General features: G+C 44.5%; 1 protein-coding gene across 1 annotated transcript in view; it reads right to left on the bottom strand.

Moving 5' to 3' along the window:
- Positions 1 to 8,748: 8,748 nt before the first annotated feature.
- The window catches only part of LOC134315319 (regulator of G-protein signaling 12-like), a 28,177-nt gene continuing 13,520 nt past the window's right edge, over positions 8,749 to 23,405 (bottom strand). The window contains exons 4-7 of the mRNA XM_062996409.1: positions 13,355 to 13,465; positions 10,936 to 11,062; positions 9,942 to 10,017; positions 8,749 to 9,100 (exon numbers count right to left, since the gene is read on the bottom strand). Of these exons, the coding sequence (XP_062852479.1) occupies positions 8,749 to 9,100; positions 9,942 to 10,017; positions 10,936 to 11,062; positions 13,355 to 13,465 (666 nt within the window). The remainder of the gene's footprint in view (positions 9,101 to 9,941; positions 10,018 to 10,935; positions 11,063 to 13,354; positions 13,466 to 23,405) is intronic.

Genomic DNA, 23,405 nt, shown 5'->3' with positions numbered 1-23,405 from the left:
TACACTGACTACTCTAAGTTATATCCAAGTTTTATTTCTGTAGTGTTGTCCCATGGAAAGATATAATGAAATATTTGCAGAAATGTGAGGGGTGTACTCACTTTTGTGATACACTGTATGTGTGTGTTTATGTTTGTGTGTGTGTATGTATACATGTGTGTGTTTATGTATGTATGTGTGTGTTTATGTTTGTGTGTGTGTATGTATACATGTGTGTGTTTATGTATGTATGTGTGTGTTTATGTTTGTGTGTGTGTATGTATACATGTGTGTGTTTATGTATGTATGTGTGTGTTTATGTTTGTGTGTGTGTATGTATACATGTGTGTGTTTATGAATGTATGTGTGTGTTTATGTTTGTGTGTGTGTATGTATACATGTGTGTGTTTATGTATGTATGTATGTGTGTGTTTATGTTTGTGTGTGTGTATGTATACATGTGTGTGTTTATGTTTGTGTGTGTGTATGTATACATGTGTGTGTTTATGTTTGTGTGTGTGTATGTATACATGTGTGTGTTTATGTATGTATGTGTGTGTGTATGTTTGTGTGTGTGTGTTTATGTATGTATGTATGTATGTGTTTGTGTGTGTGTGTGTGTGTACATGTGTATGTGTTTATATGTGTGTATCTATGTATGTGTGTATGTTTGTGTGTGTGTATGTATGTTTCTGTGTATGTGTGTGTATGTGTGTGTGTATAATGTGTGAACATGTAAATGTGTGTGTTTGCGTGTGTATGTATGCGTGTGTGTATATTGTGTGTACATGTAAATGTGTGTATAATGTGTGTACATGTAAATGTGTGTGTGTGTGTATGTTTGTGTGTGTTTGTGTGTGTGTATGTATGTGTGTTTATGTAAATATGTATGTTTGGTTTACTTATTTAGGCGAAATACGAGTGCAATGTTACACTGTTTTGAAACACATTCATTCAGGAGCGCTTCGGAAACCTCTCGTCATTTAAGACGGTCCCCCACTGCACCAAGAAATACAACCTGATTCTCAATATGCAAAGAGAAAGTTGTACTGAAACATAGAATAATGGAGATCGTTGTTTGGCATAAACCAGACGCTGCTGAGACGCGTGACGCTGTTTACGGTCGAGCGAGCTTTACATCACCGTACATGTACAGGCTGGTGCTTTATTCTTTTGGAATGATGGACGGAGCGCCTTTATTTGTCACGTATACAAATACACACGTACAGAACAATAAAATACTTTTACATATAGAGCACTGGAGTAGGTTAAGGGCCTTGCTCAAGGGCCCAACAGTAGGGATTCAAACTCACAACCTTCTAGTTGGAGACCCACAGCACCACCCACTAGGGTCAACTGTATGTTGCAGTGTTTACTTATTGATTGAAAGTGTTTTGTGTTAACAGGACGAGTGTGTGTACTGTAACACTCTGTGTGTGTGTGTGTGTGTGTGTGTGTGTGAGGAAGTTTGAAGCTCCACATTCTTCAGCATGTTCTAGCAGTGTGTTCTCCTCCCCACTGAGCCACATACGGAGCCCTGAGATGTGTGTGTGTGTGTGTGTACTTACATACTAACTTCTTTTAGTTAGGAGAGCAGTGGTAGTTCAGTGGTTAGAGTTAGGGTACTAAACTAGCAATTAGAAGGTTGCTGGTTCAAGCCCCATCACTGCGAAGTTGCCAGCGTTGGGCCCCTGCGTAAGGCCCCTAACCCTCAATTAATCAAAATGTATTCAGTCATGAATACTGTAATCGTAAAGGTTCCAGTAGGGTGTAGTTTGGACATCACTGATGTGTGTGTGTGTATGTGTGTATGTAAGTTTGTGTGTATGTATTTGTTTGTGTTTGTGTGTGTATTTATGTGTAGGTGTGTGTACGTATATATATATGTGTGTATATATATGTTTGTGTGTGAATATGTGTTTATGTACAGTGTATCACAAAAGTAAGTACACCCCTCACATTTCTGCAAATATTTCATTATATCCTTTCATGGGACAACACTATAGAAATAAAACTTGGATATAACTTAGAGTAGTCAGTGTACAGCTTGTATAGCAGTGTAGATTTACTGTCTTCTGAAAATAACTCAACACACAGCCATTAATGTCTAAATAGCTGCAACATAAGTGAGTACACCCCACAGTGAACATGTCCAAATTGTGCCCAAATGTGTCGTTGTCCCTCCCTGGTGTCATGTGTCAAGGTCCCAGGTGTAAATGGGGAGCAGGGCTGTTAAATTTGGTGTTTTGGGTACAATTCTCTCATACTGGCCACTGGATATTCAACATGGCACCTCATGGCAAAGAACTCTCTGAGGATGTGAGTAATAGAATTGTTGCTCTCCACAAAGATGGCCTGGGCTATAAGAAGATTGCTAACACCCTGAAACTGAGCTACAGCACGGTGGCCAAGGTCATACAGCGGTTTTCCAGGACAGGTTCCACTCGGAACAGGCTTCGCCAGGGTCGACCAAAGAAGTCGAGTCCACGTGTTCGGCGTCATATCCAGAGGTTGGCTTTAAAAAATAGACACATGAGTGCTGCCAGCATTGCTGCAGAGGTTGAAGACGTGGGAGGTCAGCCTGTCAGTGCTCAGACCATACGCAACATACTGCATCAACTCGGTCTGCATGGTCGTCATCCCAGAAGGAAGCTGACGCACAAGAAAGCCAGCAAACAGTTTGCTGAAGACAAGCAGTCCAAGAACATGGATTACTGGAATGCCCTGTGGTCTGACGAGACCAAGATAAACTTGTTTGGCTCAGATGGTGTCCAGCATGTGTGGTGGCGCCCTGGTGAGAAGTACCAAGACAACTGTATCTTGCCTACAGTCAAGCATGGTGGTGGTAGCATCATGGTCTTGGGCTGCATGAGTGTTGCTGGCACTGGGGAGCTGCGGTTCATTCAGGGAAACATGAATTCCAACATGTACTGTGACATTCTGAAACAGAGCATGATCCCCTCCCTTCGAAAACTGGGCCTCATGGCAGTTTTCCAACAGGATAACGACCCCAAACACAACCTCCAAGATGACAACTGCCTTGCTGAGGAAGCTGAAGGTAAAGGTGATGGACTAAACCCAATTGAGCACCTGTGGCGCATCCTCAAGTGGAAGGTGGAGGAGTTCAAGGTGTCTAACATCCACCAGCTCTGTGATGTCATCATGGAGGAGTGGAAGAGGATTCCAGTAGCAACCTGTGCAGCTCTGGTGAATTCCATGCCCAGGAGGGTTAAGGCAGTGCTGGATAATAATGGTGGTCACACAAAATATTGACACTTTGGGCACAATTTGGACATGTTCACTGTGGGGTGTACTCACTTATGTTGCAGCTATTTAGACATTAATGGCTGTGTGTTGAGTTATTTTCAGAAGACAGTAAATCTACACTGCTATACAAGTTGTACACTGACTACTCTAAGTTATATCCAAGTTTTATTTCTATAGTGTTGTCCCATGGAAAGATATAATGAAATATTTGCAGAAATGTGAGGGGTGTACTCACTTTTGTGATACACTGTATATATGTGTATATGTGTGTTTGTGTGTATGCATATATGTGTTTATGTATGTGTATTTAAGTGTAGGTGTGTATGTATAAATGTGTGTTTGTGTGTACATGTGCAGGTGTGTATATGTGTGTGTATGAGTGTGTTTATGTATATATGTATGTATGTGTGAGGAGTTTGTGTATGTGTTCATGTACAGTGTATCACAAAAGTGAGTACACCCCTCACATTTCTGCAGATATTTAAGTATATCTTTTCATGGGACAACACTGACAAAATGACACTTTGACACAATGAAAAGTAGTCTGTGTGCAGCTTATATAACAGTGTAAATTTATTCTTCCCTCAAAATAACTCAATATACAGCCATTAATGTCTAAACCACCGGCAACAAAAGTGAGTACACCCCTAAGAGACTACACCCCTAAATGTCCAAATTGAGCACTGCTTGTAATTTTCCCTCCAAAATGTCATGTGATTTGTTAGTGTTACTAGGTCTCAGGTGTGCATAGGGAGCAGGTGTGTTCAATTTAGTAGTACAGCTCTCACACTCTCTCATACTGGTCACTGAAAGTTCCAACATGGCACCTCATGGCAAAGAACTCTCTGAGGATCTTAAAAGACGAATTGTTGCGCTACATGAAGATGGCCAAGGCTACAAGAAGATTGCCAACACCCTGAAACTGAGCTGCAGCACAGTGGCCAAGATCATCCAGCGTTTTAAAAGAGCAGGGTCCACTCAGAACAGACCTCGCGTTGGTCGTCCAAAGAAGCTGAGTGCACGTGCTCAGCGTCACATCCAACTGCTGTCTTTGAAAGATAGGCGCAGGAGTGCTGTCAGCATTGCTGCAGAGATTGAAAAGGTGGGGGGTCAGCCTGTCAGTGCTCAGACCATACGCCGCACACTACATCAAATTGGTCTGCATGGCTGTCACCCCAGAAGGGAGCCTCTTCTGAAGTCTCTACACAAGAAAGCCCGCAAACAGTTTGCTGAAGACATGTCAACAAAGGACATGGATTACTGGAACCATGTCCTATGGTCTGATGAGACCAAGATTAATTTGTTTGGTTCAGATGGTCTCAAGCATGTGTGGCGGCAATCAGGTGAGGAGTACAAAGATAAGTGTGTCATGCCTACAGTCAAGCATGGTGGTGGGAATGCCATGGTCTGGGGCTGCATGAGTGCAGCAGATGTTGGGGAGTTACATTTCATTGAGGGACACATGAACTCCAATATGTACTGTGAAATACTGAAGCAGAGCATGATCCCCTCCCTCCGGAAACTGGGTCGCAGGGCAGTGTTCCTGCATGATAATGACCCCAAACACACCTCTAAGACGACCACTGCTTTATTGAAGAGGCTGAGGGTAAAGGTGATGGACTGGCCAAGCATGTCTCCAGACCTAAACCCAATCGAACATCTTTGGGGCATCCTCAAGTGGAAGGTGGAGGAGCGCAAAGTCTCGAATATCCGCCAGCTCCGGGATGTCGTCATGGAGGAGTGGAAAAGCATTCCAGTGGCAACCTGTGAAGCTCTGGTAAACTCCATGCCCAGGAGAGTTAAGGCAGTTCTGGGAAATAATGGTGGCCACACAAAATATTGACACTTCAGGAACTTTCACTTAGGGGTGTACTCACTTTTGTTGCCGGTGGTTTAGACATTAATGGCTGTATATTGAGTTATTTTGAGGGAAGAATAAATTTACACTGTTATATAAGCTGCACACAGACTACTTTTCATTGTGTCAAAGTGTCATTTTGTCAGTGTTGTCCCATGAAAAGATATACTTAAATATCTGCAGAAATGTGAGGGGTGTACTCACTTTTGTGATACACTGTATATGTATGTGTGTATGTGTGTGTGTTTGTGTGTAAATGAGTGTGCATGTGTTTGTGTGTGAAACCCTGAGAGATCAGAATACATTTTATGGTTCTGAATCTGCTGTGACATGCAAGAGAATCCAAACACCTGACTGCACACACACACACACACACACACACACACACACACACACACACACACACACACACACACACACACACACACACACGGTGTTGCAACAGCACTGATATTAAAGCTTCTCACTGTTTAGAAGAATCTGATTACTAATATTAAATTCGGGTTCGAATCTCAGCTGTGCTAGCGACCGGCCGCCGTCTACACAGACATGATTGGCTCTGTCTGAGGGGGGTGGATTGGCGCCTATATAAGGCAATTATATCAATTAAGAATCAAACACACAGGCTGCTCGGGTGGGGCAGGGCCGTCTGGGATCCGAATCTCAGCGGTTCTATCGGCCAGTCGGGCGTCTACACAGACATAAATTGGCTATTTCTGAAGGGAGGGAGGTGACCTAACAGCCCAGCTTTTTGGAGGCTCTTAGTGCATGTTCCAAGCCTGGATTAAAATAAGGAGGGTTGCCAAATCAAGTATACAGACCAAAATGATCCACTGTATGTAATGTATGCCCAAATGATGGAGTCTACCTGCAGAGACCTGGCAACCGGTCTGAACAACTTAAGGGCGTCAAACTGGTTTTGGAACCTGGTTATAAATGCCGTAAATATTAGGCTATAGCAAATTAGGGATGGGGGAAGGGGTTAGAAGGATTGGGGGGTGACCAAGGCCCCGCTGCATCGCACCCAAAGACAGATGGACCCACCGCAACCCTGACCATAAATAAAAGATGACAAAATGAAATCTCTAATATTGAGGTGGCTGGCACTGTCGCCTCACAGCAAGAAGGTCCTTGGTTTGAATCCTAGGTGGGGCGGTCCGGGTCCTTTCTGTGTAGAGTTTGCATGTTCTCCCCGTGTCTGTGTGGGTTTCCTCCGGGGGCTCCGGTTTCCTCCCACAGTCCAAAAACATGCAGTCAGGTTAATTGGAGACACTGAATTGCCCTATAGGTGAATGTGTGTGTGTGTGTGTGTGTGTGCCCTGTGATGGACTGGCGCCCTGTCCAGGGTGTAGCTGTGTGCCTTGCGCCCATTGAAAAGCTGGGATAGACTCCAGCACACTCCCCCCCCCCCCCCCCCCCCCCCCAGCCTGGCAGCATTGGGGTTTGAACCAGCAACCTTCCAGACTACTCCATAAAATCCCCACTATTAGACATCTGATAGTAAGATGATGTAAAGTAGAGCGTCTAAATAATCTGCCTCATGAGCTCCAGGTCTGATTAGAACCCTCTCTACTGAGGAGCAGATCATGGTACACGTTGCCCTCGGCGATTATCGCCTGCCTGTGTGACGCTGTTGCGTCTGAAGGCGTGTTCCTGCATTTAAAGTGTCATTTCATCAGTGTGTGTGTGTGTGTGTGTGTGTGTGTGTGAGAAAGACAGAACGAGGGTGGTTTAACACAGCCAGTCATTAGTGTTTGTATGATTATGTGTGTGTGTGTGTGTGTGTGTGTGTGTGTGTGAGCAGAAAGTCCTTTGCTAACGAGAGAAATGTCGCTTAATGCTCGTTAGCAGTACCGCCACACACACACACACACACACACACACACACACAGAGTAATTACTGTGCTGCTCGTACACAATACGAGTTCTGTTCGCGCGTCGTGTCCTCATCCTTCATGAGGCTCAGTGAGGGAACCACAGAGCTTTTTCACCCAGTTTAGTCATAGCCAGTTCCTCTTCCTCTGCTGGAGACCCCGCTGGTGTACGAGGAGGGTATATTATCCTGACACGCCCTTCTTATTCGCTTGTACTTCTGTGGATCGGCGCATGAGGTCGGTCTCGCGCATGGAGAGTCACACGCTGATCTCCACGTTCCTCCACTTCTGTACAGGCGCCTCGGGCTACTGACCAGGGTCCTTACGCAGCGTCCAAGACCCCGCCCACTTTTTAGTCCCGTCTTTTGTCCACTGCACCGTCGATTGTGCCCACTAGGGGGCGCCCAGCCGACCGGGAGTGTAGCTGAGATCCGAACTCATGGCTCGAATCCCCAGCTGTGCTATCGGCCAGTGGGCGTCTAGATACAGACATGATTGGCTATGTCGCGGATGGGCAGGACCCCCCCCCCCACACACACACACACAGTGACCCTGACCAGGGAAATGAAATGAATGGGAGGTTAAATGGTCCTAAATTTTCCACATTTGCACTATATGTGGTCGAACTGCTCATAATCTGGTGGAGGAACTGTGGTCACTCAGTGGTCACTCACGTGTCCTCAGAAAGTCCTGGACATTCCAGAACAGTCTGAGCGGAGTTTGTGGCGGACGCCCACCGGCGGAAACCCTCCAGTATTGATTTTATCAAGAGTAAACAGCCGGCCGATGGGCGTGGTCACACCCACAGACGCTCAGGGGCACGTGGGTTATACACAGATGGGAGATTATGTGGCTAAAAGTATGTGGACGTGAACTTAGACGTCCACTGAGATCACCGGTCACCACAAACTTCGGGTCGCGTCCCTTAAGTGGGTTGTGAGCCAAAAAATTAATCGCAGAGCAAAATAATAATTATTAAATAACCGAATTTTAACAGGCTTTACATGACATCTTGTAAACCACAGTGGGACCAGATTAGGGGGTGTCCACATACTTTTAGCTACATGGTGTAACATCTGGGCATAGAACACAAAGTGTCTGTGGGTGTGACCATAATGCTCTGGTATTCATTTATGATAAAACTGATACTGAGGCGGCAAGGTGGCTCAGTGGGTAGCGCTGTTGCTTCATAGCCTGAAGGTCCTGGGTTCAATTCCCCAGCCGGGCGGCCCATGTTGTTTCTGTGTGGAGTTTGCATGTTCTCCCAAGGTCTGAGTGGGTTTCCTTGGCGTGCTCCAGTTTCCTCCTACAGTCCAAGCCACTAAAAATTGCCCCAAGTGTCTGTTTTACCACTGCTTTTATCGTGGTCAGGGTCACAGTGGGTCTGATTCAGTGGGCGAGAGGTAGGAAACACCCTGGACAGGTCACCAGGTCATCACAGGGCAAACACACACACACACACACACACACCAGTTATCCTGACTGCACGTCTTTGGATTGTGGAAGGAAACCGGAGCACCTGGAGGAAACCCACACAGACACGGGGAGAACATGCAAACTCCACCTGGGAATCGAACCCAGGACCTTCTTGCTGTGAGGCGACCGCGCTAGCCACCCAAACAAAGCGGAGGTTCAATGACTGAACGGACAGGTAGGAAAACCAAAGTTGGGCTCAGACCCCCAGGTAGCACCTATTGTGACGCCCCATTTAATGCCCACGTTCCGTCCTGTGCTTTGATCGAAGTCCGCCTCACTTGACCTGGTCCGGGTCTAAGCGTGAGCCAGCCCACTCCCACGCTCACACTCAAACTGCTTATTAAACTCCAATCGTCTCGCATCGCGCTCGTCCCGGTGCGGTCCCGAGAGCGCCGAGCGTCGCCGTGTAGACACACGGCATCCTTCTCCTTCCCGCCTCCTCGGTCGCCATGGAGACCTGCCATCGCCGGGCTCGCTGCTCCCGGAGTCGCCCGCGTTCACGTCGGGAGAAGCACGAAACGCTAAAATTAAACCGGGCCGCGCGGGTTCCTGGCTGCGTGGACGTGGCGTGTAGGCGGCGCGTCCTGAAAAGACTCGAGGAGGTACGATCACGACGACCCGCTCACGACGTGACGGACGTGACGGACTGATGTGGAGGGAAACAGACCGACAAGTTCACGCGTTATATAGTCGCTAGTCACTCTCGAATAACACGCGTCCTAAATAGCACGGGCATGGAAGGACAGATTTGGGAAAAAATGTGCTCATGGTGTGATTTTATCATGTCATTTGTGTTAGATGTGTCCAGCGAGATTGTAGACGTCTCCCTCTCGCTTCTGCCATTAATTAAAACCACTTTTTTACTTTGTGATCAATTTCAGCTCCTTAAAAGTGTCCCACTGTTCCAAATACACTCTACAGAGCCAAAAGTAAGTGGACACCATGAATATGAGCTTGTTGTGCATTCATATCATTTGTTAAAGCTTTCCACAAGATTTGGAAGCCTGTCTATGGAAATTTGTGCCCGAGCAGGCTTGGCATTGCGGCCTGCGTTCCGATTCGCTGTCCGAGCTGCTCAGCAGGGTTGAGGTCAGGGCTCTGTGCACGTTACTGAAATTCTATATATTATATGGACCATTTAATCTGCACTTGGGTGTGGGTTAGGGGTGGGCCATATAATATCGTTCACGATAATACCGACCGGTATAGTGGTAAATTCGATATGGCCAAATTTTTGCCATATCGCGATATTGTTAGCAAACGCGCGTCGCTCGCTCTCAAGCGCGTAACAGTGAAATAATGGCGACCAGTGCAGAGAAGAGTGCTGCACCGGAGTTAGCACCGAGGACGAACTAGTCCCTAAGAGCCGAGCTACATCACTAGTGTGGAAGGTTTTCGGATACAGAAGGTCAGACTCCAAACAAAACGAGTGTAATTTACAAAAACACTGTGACGACGAAAAGGCAACATCACATTTATTTCAGCACCTAAAGCGAAAGCACCGGCGTGAGTACGAGGAGCGTCGGTCACTGCGTGAGTCCGAGAACGACGTGAGAGCAAAAACTGTGTCAGTGAACGAACACAAAATACACACAATCTGAGAATGTGTAAAAGACAGAAGCGCTAAGCGGAACGCTCTCCTTCGTGTATGAGCACATAAACTGAATCACCGAGTCAATGAGTCAGAAACGACTCTCTCTCTCTAGACGAATTATTCATTGGCAGACCTGCCAACCTTGAAAGAATTTTATGAGTACAAATCCCCCCCCCCCCCCAAAAAAAGTCCAGTCCACCACCGCCCGCCCACCACTTAAATTTCACTCGGGTTTTATTAGCAAAACAGCTTTACAACGGTGTTGCGGTCATTATAATAACAACAGATTAACTGTAGAACACAGCTACTTCTTTAAACTGTTTTTGCTATCTGCTTGTTGCTTCACATGAGCTGTGCGTAAGAAACATTGAAATGTAGCCCAATGCTTTGCTTTCCTTAGTTACTCCATAAGCATATACGGTACATGTAAACCATTACTTTTGGACAGTTACTGCAACCACACCACACACCCGACATTGCACTGAAAATAAACTATAGTACAAGAGGTATAGCCCATGGAAAGTCCTTCCACCTGAGAATTTTGTCAGAAATGAAAGTAAACTGAAGACATTCTTTGTAAATAAATAAATAAATAAAAATATTAAAATTGTAAGAATACAGGGAAACTTGATGGATACCATTGCAACACACATATTGAATAGATGAACCTTGTAACCTTGAGTGGTTAACAACACCGTCGGGTTTATATTGGGCTAACTCAACGTCTTAATTTTACCTTTTCAATGTTATCGGCTCAACGGGCGAAAGGGGATTACCATTTGAACAACATATTTCACATCATTGATAAAACCTGATAAAAACCTCATGAACGGTTTGTAGCGTCCTTCTCAATAATGCACAAAAAACGCGATTTTTCGGCTCGTTACGGCTACTGCGCCTGCGCACATCTCCGCAGCGAGGGGGGGGTTCGCCACTAGCACGCTGACCCCCCTCCGCTCTCGGCACAAGCAGCAAGCCGATTGGCTCTTTTTTGTTGAAGGGCGGGACTTTATGCTTGAACGGACGCCATGATTCGCGTTGTGAGAAGTCCCGTTCATACTGCAGTCCGTGGCGGGTCGCATCATTAATACGGTCTCAGACTGAAGCGCGAGGCGGGGCGGGGTGGTTGGGTGAAAATGAAGCGCTCTGATTGGTAGGAGGTCAAAATGCGTGCCCGTTACGCGAAATGCGTACATGCTGGCAGGTCTGCGTTGGAATCGAATCAGAAAACCGCGCTCTTATCTGTGGTAAAGATTCATTCGTGTTGCTGACTCTGTGGGCAACACAACTCCGGTTCCAGAGATTCAGATGTATGAACCAATCAGAGCTTCCGAATTTAGACTTTGGGCGGAATTTCAAGCTCTCTCTTCATTGGTTGCTGTATAATTGACAGACACGCTTTCATTATGCAGCGATAGCAAATCATGATCAAATATTAAATGTTTTTGGGATTTTTCGACGCTCATTTATTTGAAGTAAAACAGACATCGTAAATGTGATGGTGAGATTCTGCTGGTTTGTTTGATATATTGTCAATATGAATACAAATACAGCCTGTAATAATACAAAATATAAACACTGTAATCAGTCAGAATTTATCAGAACTATTATTATACAGTATTTTGTGTTTTTAAAAGAACTTATAAACAATGTAAGGTAAAATATGAGCAGTGGCCTGACATTGTACTTTAAGTTTACATTACATCGTATCGTTATCGCAAAAATATCCCAAAATATCGTGATATTATTCAAATATAGTGTGGGTGCTGCACAGGTCAGGGGTTGTGGGGACATGGGTTCGATCCTCGCTATCGGTCACTGTCTGTCTGCACTGTCCGGGTCAGGTTCCAGGTAATTCCTCTTTTCTTCATCATGCGGAAGGTGGTTTGGATACTTAGAACTGTTTCTAGGTTTCTAGGTGAGTGATGCTCTGTAATGCAGCGCTTCTCCACCAGGGGGCAGCGGGGGGTCTCCCTACAGGGGGGTCCCAATGCATTCCATTGAGAAGAGTAACTTTACTACCTAAAGTCTACCTGGGTCTTTGAGAATGGACACGTATCCGATTCGTCCACCACCGAAGTGCAAAGGTCAGCGGACAGCGATAGGGTAGCCGGTAACTACCTGTCCTGTCATGAATGGAACCAGAGTGGAAAACATGACCTTCAAACCCTTATGAATAATTAAACAAACGTTTACGTTTATGCTATTTAGCCGTTAGTCCCACTACGAACCCCAGGAGCGGTGGTGCTAATTAGCGCTAATACGCCATCACAGCTGATTCCTGAGCTATATAAGGAACGCCAGATCAGTCGGTGAGGTAGTCGGCAGTCGCTGCGTCCTCACTCACCGCTCACCATTCGCTAGAAGCCACGTTCCCAAATTTAAATTGGTAACTGGTACTCTGAACCGGCCCCTTGTTATCCTCTCACATTCCCTGCCTTTTAATTCTTTTTTTTTTTTAGGAGAGAAGCAATGGCTCATGGTCGTGCGTCAGCTGGTCTGTGGATCGAGTAGCTGGCATGCTGACTGAGGACAAGGTTCCACCTAGGGCTCGGTCTTGCTAGCGGCAGCCAGGTTTTCGAGAATATCGCAACAAGGGAAGAGTCGACTTACTGACTCCTGGACTCTATGACTCCTCGATTCTCTGACTCCTCCAGAGTCTTTGACTCTCTGATTCCTTGCCTCCTCGACTCACTGACTCCTCGAATTTCTGACCCTTCGACTCTCTGACTCCACGATTCTCTGTCTGCTCAAATCTCTGACTCGTAGATTCTCTGACACCTCGACTCACTGACTCCTCGACACTCTAACTCAACTCTCTGACTCCTTGATTCTCTGACTCCTCGATTCTCTGACCCAGACTCACTTTCTCCTCGACTCTCTGACTCCTATTCTTTGACCTCTTGACTCACTGACTCATCGACTCTCTGACTCCTCGACTCCACGACTGTCTGACTCGACTCTCTGACTCATAGACTCACCAACTCCTCAACTAACTGACTCCCTGACTCACTGACTCCTCGACTCTCTGACTCCTCGACTTACTGACTCCAAACTCTAAATCCTCCAAACTCTGACTCTTTAACTTTCTGAATCCTTGCCCCCTGGACTCTCTGACTCGACTCTCTGACTCCTCGCTTTTGTTTTATTTATGTTTGTTTTTGTTTATTTATGTACTGTGTATGTAGTGGGTGTGTGTGTGATGTCAGTGTTTATGTGTGGTGTGTGTGTGTGTAGTGGGTGTTTAATTTCGGTGTTTACGTGCGGTGTTTGTTCGGTGTTTAATTTCTGGGTGTGTTGTTGTACCTCCAGATCATCCAGTGAGTGAGCCAGACTGAGGCGTTTGGAGCGGCCGAACGATCTCCTCCCGGACGAGCGCTGTGGAAATCCCGCAGTGACGCCCCGGAACCTTCCACCCTGAAACACACACACACACACACACATAAACCAAAATCTCATAACAAACACAAACAGGCGTGTGAAATCCAGGCACGTCACACAGGAAGCCACGCTGGATGCCAAATTTAATCTGCACTGGGGTGTGGGTGCTGCACAGGTCAGGGGTTATGGGGACCTGGGTTTAATCCTCGATATTGGTCACTGTCTGTCTTTACTGTCCGGGTCAGGATCCACATGCCGAAGGTGGTTTGTCTACTTTAAACTGTTTCTAGGTGTGAGTGACTGTTTAATATTTTGTTATTCCCATTTTCCTTCAATCATGTTTCATTTACAGCGTTTAGACGATGCTTTTATTCAAAGCAAATTACGATTAAAGCTTAAGGGCCTTGCTCAGGGGCCCAACAGTGGCAACTTGGCAGTGGCGGGGCTTGGACTAGCAACCTTGTGATCCTTAGTCCGACACCTTAACCACTAAGCTTTCACTGCACGTCAGTTCGCTTGTCGCTGTGAGCAGAAAGTCACTGTTGGGCTCCTGAGCGAGGCCCTTTACCCTAAATCACTCGCAGACATGCAGACAGACAGATAGACAGACAGGCAGACAGATAGACAGACAAAGAGACAGACATAAAGAAAGACCAGTAGATAGACGGAGGGAAAGGCGGACAGACAGGGACAGACAGACAAACAGAAGGACAGATGGACAAGGGACAGCAGGACAGACATAAAGAAAGACAAAGCAGTGGACAGACAGACAGATGGAAAGACAGACAGACAGACAGACAGACAGATGAAGACAGATCTGGAGGAGCGAGTGATGCTGAATGATTTGAGTGGATGATCAAACAGTCTCCTGTGTTGCCTGGATACGCTGAGAGCTCTTCATCCTCTGTTCCTCATACGGCTTCAAACACACACACACACACACACACACACACACACTCCCATATACACACACACACACACATACACTCATATACACCAATAAACACACTCATACACACACACAAAGATATACTGTACTCACACACCCTGACTTACACACACACACCCATATACACACACATACTCATATACACACAGATACACTCACACACCCTGACTTACTTACACACACACTCATATATACACACATACACGCACTATCATACAGACACACAAACAGATACACTCACATAGACACACGTGTACTTAGGCATATACACACACACACACACACACACACACACACACTCATGCATTGTGAACCTTCATCCATGCACACACTTTACAAATCCACATAAAACATCACAGGTATAAACTCACCAACCAATCATGCAGACTGGCAGACAGATGGACAGACAGAGCCAGACATAAAGAAAGACCAGTGGATAGACGGAGGGAAAGACGGCCAGACAGGGACAGACAGACAAACAGAAGGACGGATGGACAAGGGGACAGTAGGACGGACATAAAGAAAGACAGAGCAGTGGACAGACAGACAGATAAACAGACAGACAGACAGATGAACACTGTACACAAATACACACTCTCATACATTGCCTCACACACACACACACACACAGATATACACATGCCCATTCACAAAGACACAAACACTCTGACAAACACACACGCATACACACACTCACACACACAAATACACACACTCTCATACAGACAAACACTCTCTCTCTCTCTCTCTCTCTTACACACACACACACACACACACACACACACACACATATATATATATATATATAGACATACCCTTTCACACACACACACACGAGCTTCCACATGTGAGTGGACAGGCCTGAACTCTGTCTGTCTGAACTTTATGAACCTTCATCCATGCACACACTTCACAAATCCACATAAAACATCACAGGTATAAACTCACCAACCAATCACACAATAGAAACTAGAGCTGGGAGGATCGATCGGCTATGTGTCGAAATCGGCCGATTTTTTATCAAAATATGCGATCGGTGGCTATTTCCTAAATTCAGCAGATCCGATGGCGTGATATATAAAGATCACCTCCATGTTAAGCTTAACAGCTCAGTGGATCGATCCAGACTTTGAGCTACAAAGCGCCAACCGTCGCATCACCATTCATCAACCATCGCATTTCACAACCTAAAACAACATAATTAACGTTGTGCATCATACATACGATGCAATTTTGCTGAAATATTTACTTTAAAAAGATAATTCAACCCGATCCCATCTGAGTCGATTCTATGAGCACGTTACATAAATTATATGAACTCCTGGTTCACTTTGGTAAATCGTAAGCGGTTCTTGCTTTTGATGTAGATGAGAACAGAAAACGTTACAGAGCCAATCCGAGGCAGAAGTTTATTCATGACTAAATTCGTTAGTTCAGGATCATCTGCTCTGACTGACAGAAAACGTTTAGCTCCACAGACGGAACGAGTCTGACTCAGATCTGTGCTAACAGCAGTTTAATGAAGCTTTTTAATGTAAGAGAGTCACACAGAATGTTCTGTAGTAGCTGGTGTTTATTTAAAACCACGACATTTAATTAATAACAGTAAACACGGAGAGAAAACTGAGAAGAGAAACTTACGCTTCACATAAAATGAACCGACTCCTGAATCACTAATATCGATTCTGTGAACAGAGCGTCTCTCTTTAAGACACAAACACGTCAATGCTTCCGTCACCGGTTTATCTTCACTGTTAGACCTATTTTTAAGGTTTTTTCAGACTGAACTGGATAACATTAACCTGCGTGTGTGTGTGTGCGTGTGTGTGTGGTCAGTTAGACTAATGAAATATGTCTCCTGTGGGTGAAAAAATTAATTGCTTTCGGAATCGACTATCGGCCGATCGCCCTGAAAGGAGATCGGAGATCGAAATCGGTGCCAAAAACCCCGATCGGTACATCTCTAATAGAAACGTTTCATAGCCTCATGCCTGGTTCACACGACACGATCTTTGCCCTGATTTTCGCTCGGCGGCCGGTCGGCGCTAGATTTGCCGGCACGGGAGCGACTCGGCGTTCGCTCGGCGATCGAAACTCGGCTCTCGATCGCTATGTGTGAACGATCCAACAACGCGATCCGACCGGCTCGCCAGATCGAGATTTCTAGCACGTCAGATATCTGAATGGGTGTTTCCCGACTGGCAATGAGTGCTGTGTCGAGCAGCCAATGAGAACGCAAGATACAGCGTGAGGAGAAATGCAGGGGAGGAGTGTAAAAGGCTGGACAGGGGCTTAATTAAGCAATAGAACACGAGAGGGAGCGTGTTATCGCGAATAACATCACGGCTGTGATTCGGTCGCAGGCACGAGCCGAAGGCGAGTAGATCATCACGGCCGTGATGTTATTCGCGATAACGCACGACCTCGAGTGTTCTACTGCTTTTATACGACAGTTTTTACAAAATAAAGAAAGAAAATAAATCAAAGAAGCCCTGAATTTCATATTAAATATGCTTTAATATTGACAAAACCTTCCGCCAAAAAGTAGTTCCACAACCAATATAAAGTTTAACACTACAAAGCAAACATTCCAAGTTGCAAAAACTCATTTCAGGGAGGTAAGAAGAACAACAAGAAGAAGAGGGCAAGAACCTCTGAAGGGAAAAAAAAGAAATAAAAAACCTCTCGCACACACCAAAGGATTATGGGTGATAACAGAACTTTTAGGAGCTGCTAACTGGGCTATTAAGCTAACTGTTCACGTTACAAACACATTAAAGTTCCCTACACAGTGCACTAGATTGTATATCAGATCACGGATTTATGTTCCCTACACAGTGCACTAGATTGTATATCAGATCACGGATTTATGTTCCCTACACAGTGCACTAGATTGTGTATCAGATAACGGATTTATGTTCCCTACATAGTGCACTAGATTGTATATCAGATCACGGATTTATGTTCCCTACACAGTGCACTAGATTGTATATCAGATCACGGATTTATGTTCCCTACACAGTGCACTAGATTGTATATCAGATCACGGATTTATGTTCCCTACACAGTGCACTAGATTGTATATCAGATCACGGATTTATGTTCCCTACACAGTGCACTAGATTGTGTATCAGATCACGGATTTATGTTCCCTACATAGTGCACTAGATTGTGTATCAGATAACGGATTTATGTTCCCTACATAGTGCACTAGATTGTATATCAGATCACGGATTTATGTTCCCTACATAGTGCACTAGATTGTATATCAGATCACGGATTTATGTTCCCTACACAGTGCACTAGATTGTGTATCAGATCACGGATTTATGTTCCCTACACAGTGCACTAGATTGTGTATCAGATCACGGATTTATGTTCCCTACATAGTGCACTAGATTGTGTATCAGATCACGGATTTATGTTCCCTACATAGTGCACTAGATTGTGTATCAGATCACGGATTTATGTTCCCTACACAGTGCACTAGATTGTGTATCAGATCACGGATTTATGTTCCCTACATAGTGCACTAGATTGTGTATCAGATCACGGATTTATGTTCCCTACATAGTGCACTAGATTGTGTATCAGATCACGGATTTATGTTCCCTACACAGTGCACTAGATTGTGTATCAGATCACGGATTTATGTTCCCTACATAGTGCACTAGATTGTGTATCAGATCACGGATTTATGTTCCCTACACAGTGCACTAGATTGTGTATCAGATCACGGATTTATGTTCCCTACATAGTGCACTAGATTGTGTATCAGATCACGGATTTATGTTCCCTACACAGTGCACTAGATTGTGTATCAGATCACGGATTTATGTTCCCTACATAGTGCACTAGATTGTGTATCAGATAACGGATTTAAAACGTGATCGGGAATAAAGTCGGTGTCGCCTGCATGCGCGTTTGTGTGCATGAAGCTCGTCGTTAATGGCAACGCGTCAGCGGAGTAATACAGTTGTGGTTTAGAACGCTTCTCAACCAATCAGATTGTACGGTCGGAACTACCTGTTGTATAATACAGTTTATATCATAATACACAGGTGATACACACAAGTATTACAGTGTTTCTAACCTTATCGTTCTCTACAAAATACCCATGCTGCATTGCAAAAATATTTATTAACCTCCAACTCACTACAGAACAACCCAAGCCAAATCCACTGAGATTCATTTATTTTTTCTCTTTGTTTTTACGCTGCACAAACTTTGATCGCTCGGTACTTGTGCATTTCAGGACGTGGTATCATTAAATCTTTCGTCACATCTCGCGTGTGTTTTCGTAACAGAACGATATTTGTGAGAGCAGAGAAGCTCGCCTGTGATTCCAGTCGGTGATAGATGGTGTAGTGTGTGACCCCGTATCACCCATCAGTCGTGTAGTGAGAACTTGGCATTAGTAAAAGTGCCACGCCCGTTTGACCTACTTATACCTAGAAGCGCTGAGAACCGGTCATCTGACGTGTCGCCTAGAACCCACATTCACACGTTTGCCTCCCAGAATGCTCGTAGGAGAAGCACTGAACCCAGTCGGAACCTGAGGAGAGGCTCGAACCCAAATCCCTCAGGAACCCCGGCACCGGCACCACTACACTGCTCCGAGATACAACAGGATGAAGGGTGCAGGGTTGCAGCTCATTAGCGTCCAGTCCAGGTCTACAGAACACAGCTGTAGGGCCCCATAGTTAGAACAGTGGTAGCTACTTGACTATCAATCAGAAGGGTGTTGGTTCAAACCCTGTCTATGCCTGAGCAAGGCCCTCAACCCTGAACTGCTCACGTCGTGTTCAGTCACGGTGGATAATGTAAGTGCTAATGATGCTACAAGTACAACACACACACACACACACACACACACACACACACACACACTTGTGCCTGAACGTGTCTGACACACACGTCCAATCATATGATCACATTCAGATGATCTCGGCCCGAAGCGGATCAGCACCCAACCAGCACACTGAAAAAACCTCACACACACACACACACACACACATATATATATATACAGTGCCTAGCAAAAGTATTCAGCCCCCTTGAACTTTTCAACCTTTTGCCACATTTCAGGCTTTAAACATAAAGATATGAAATTGTAATTTTTTGTGAAGAATCAACAACAAGTGGGACACAATCGTGAAGTGGAACGAAATTTATTGGATATTTTAAACTTTTTTTAGAAATAAAAAACTGAAAAGTGGGGCGTGCAATATTATTCAGCCCCCTTGCGTTAATACTTTGTAGCGCCACCTTTTGCTGCGATTACAGCTGCAAGTCGCTTGGGGTATGTCTCTATCAGTTTTGCACATCGAGATACTGAAATTTTTGCCCATTCTTCCTTGCAAAACAGCTCGAGCTCAGTGAGGTTGGATGGAGAGCGTTTGTGAACAGCAGTTTTCAGCTCTTTCCACAGATTCTCGATGGGATTCAGGTCTGGACTTTGACTTGGCCATTCTAACACCTGGATACGTTTATTTGTGAACCATTCCATTGTAGATTTTGCTTTATGTTTTGGATCATTGTCTTGTTGGAAGATAAATCTCCGTTCCAGTCTCAGGTCTTTTGCAGACTGCAACAGGTTTTCTTCCAGAATGGTCCTGTATTTGGCTCCATCCATCTTCCCATCAATTTTAACCATCTTCCCTGTCCCTGCTGAAGAAAAGCAGGCCCAAACCATGATGCTGCCACCACCATGTTTGACAGTGGGGATGGTGTGTTCAGGGTGATGAGCTGTGTTGCTTTTACGCCAAACATAACGTTTTGCATTGTGGCCAAAAAGTTCGATTTTGGTTTCATCTGACCAGAGCACCTTCTTCCACATGTTTGGTGTGTCTCCCAGGTGACTTTTTATAGATATCTTTGAGAAATGGCTTTCTTCTTGCCACTCTTCCATAAAGGCCAGATTTGTGCAGTGTACGACTGATTGTGTCCTATGGACAGAGTCTCCCACCTCAGCTGTAGATCTCTGCAGTTCATTCAGAGTGATCATGGGCCTCTTGGCTGCATCCCTGATCAGTCTTCTCCTTGTTTGAGCTGAAAGTTTAGAGGGACGGCCGGGTCTTGGTAGATTTGCAGTGGTCTGATACTCCTTCCATTTCAATATGATCGCTTGCACAGTGCTCCTTGAGATGTTTAAAGCTTGGGAAATCTTTTTGTATCCAAATTCGGCTTTAAACTTCTCCACAACAGTATCTCGGACCTGCCTGGTGGGTTCCTCGGTCTTCATGATGCTCTCTGCGCTTTAAACAGAACTCTGAGACTGTCACAGAGCAGGTGCATTTATACGGAGACTTGATTACACACAGGTGGATTCTATGTATCACCATCAGTCATTTAGGTCAACATTGGATCATTCAGAGATCCTCACTGAACTTCTGGAGTGAGTTTGCTGCACTGAAAGTAAAGGGGCTGAATAATATTGCACGCCCCACTTTTTAGTTTTTTATTTCTAAAAAAAGTTTAAAATATCCAATAAATTTCGTTCCACTTCACGATTGTGTCCCACTTGTTGTTGATTCTTCACAAAAAATTACAATTTCATATCGTTATGTTTGAAGCCTGAAATGTGGCAAAAGGTTGAAAAGTTCAAGGGGGCTGAATACTTTTGCTAGGCACTGTATGTATGTATATGGCCAAAAGTATTTGGACACCTTATCATGAGCTTACTGGATGTCTCGTTTCAAAAACAAATTCTGTTAAAATAGAGCGACTCCTGTAAAGCATCTATTCATCCATCCATCCATCCATCCATCTATTCATCCATCCATCCATCCATCCATCTGTTCATCCATCCATCCATCCATCTATTCATCCATCCATCCATCTATTCATCCATCCATCCATCCATCCATCCATCTATTCATCCATCCATCCATCCATCTATTCATCCATCTATTCATCCATCCATCCATCTATTCATCCATCCATCCATCCATCTATTCATCCATCCATCCATCTATTCATCCATCCATCCATCCATCCATCCATCTATTCATCCATCCATCCATCCATCTATTCATCCATCTATTCATCCATCCATCCATCTATTCATCCATCCATCCATCCATCTATTCATCCATCCATCCATCTATTCATCCATCCATCCATCCATCCATCCATCTATTCATCCATCCATCCATCCATCTATTCATCCATCTATTCATCCATCCATCCATCTATTCATCCATCCATCCATCCATCTATTCATCCATCCATCCATCCATCTATTCATCCATCCATCCATCCATCTATTCATCCATCTATTCATCCATCCATCCATCTATTCATCCATCCATCCATCTATTCATCCATCCATCCATCCATCCATCTATTCATCCATCCATCCATCCATCTATTCATCCATCTATTCATCCATCCATCCATCTATTCATCCATCCATCCATCCATCTATTCATCCATCTATTCATCCATCTATTCATCCATCCATCCATCCATCCATCTATTCATCCATCCATCCATCCATCTATTCATCCATCTATTCATCCATCCATCCATCCATCCATCCATCTATTCATCCATCCATCCATCCATCTATTCATCCATCCATCCATCCATCCATCTATTCATCCATCCATCCATCCATCCATCCATCTATTCATCCATCCATCCATCCATCTATTCATCCATCTATTCATCCATCCATCCATCTATTCATCCATCCATCCATCTATTCATCCATCCATCCATCCATCTATTCATCCATCTATTCATCCATCTATTCATCCATCTATTCATCCATCCATCCATCCATCCATCTATTCATCCATCCATCCATCCATCTATTCATCCATCTATTCATCCATCCATCTATTCATCCATCCATCCATCCATCTATTCATCCATCTATTCATCCATCTATTCATCCATCCATCTATTCATCCATCCATCTATTCATCCATCCATCCATCCATCTATTCATTTACATTTACATTTTCAGCATTTAGCAGACGCTTTTATCCAAAAGCGACTTACACAGTGAGCGGAACACAATGAGCAATTGAGGTTGGTTAAGGGCCTTGCTCAGGGACCCAACAGTGGCAACTTGGTGGTGGCGGGGCTTGAACCGGCAACCTTCTGCTTACTAGTCCAGTACCTTAACCACTGAGCTATCACTGGCTATTCATCCATCCATTCATCTATTCATCCATCCATCCATCCATCCATCTATTCATCTATTCATCTATTCATCCATCCATTCATCTATTCATCCATCCATCCATTCATCCATCCATCCATCCATCTATTCATCTATTCATCCATCCATTCATCTATTCATCCATCTATTCATCCATCTATTCATCCATCCATTCATCTATTCATTCATCCATCCATCCATCCATCTATTCATCCATCCATTCATCTATTCATCCATCCATCCATCCATCTATTCATCCATCCATTCATCTATTCATCCATCCATCCATCCATCCATCTATTCATCCATCTATTCATCTATTCATCCATCCATCCATCCATCCATCCATCTATTCATCTATCCATCCATCCATCCATCTATTCATCCATCCATCCATCCATCCATCTATTCATCTATTCATCCATCCATTCATCTATTCATCTATTCATCCATCCATCCATTCATCTATTCATCCATCCATCCATCCATCCATCTATTCATCCATCCATCCATCCATCCATCCATCTATTCATCCATCCATCCATCTATTCATCCATCTATTCATCCATCCATCCATCTATTCATCCATCTATTCATCCATCCATCCATCTATTCATCCATCCATTCATCTATTCATCCATCCATTCATCTATTCATCCATCCATCCATCTATTCATCCATCCATTCATCTATTCATCCATCCATCCATCCATCTATTCATCTATTCATCCATCCATCCATCTATTCATCCATCCATTCATCTATTCATCCATCCATCCATCCATCTATTCATCTATTCATCCATCCATCCATCTATTCATCCATCCATTCATCTATTCATCCACCCATCCATC

The sequence above is a fragment of the Trichomycterus rosablanca genome, chromosome 5 (genome assembly GCF_030014385.1).
Source record: "Trichomycterus rosablanca isolate fTriRos1 chromosome 5, fTriRos1.hap1, whole genome shotgun sequence".
Taxonomy (NCBI): domain Eukaryota; kingdom Metazoa; phylum Chordata; class Actinopteri; order Siluriformes; family Trichomycteridae; genus Trichomycterus; species Trichomycterus rosablanca.
The sequence above is the reverse complement of the archived record's forward strand: the minus strand, read 5'-3'. Positions and strand labels throughout refer to the sequence as shown.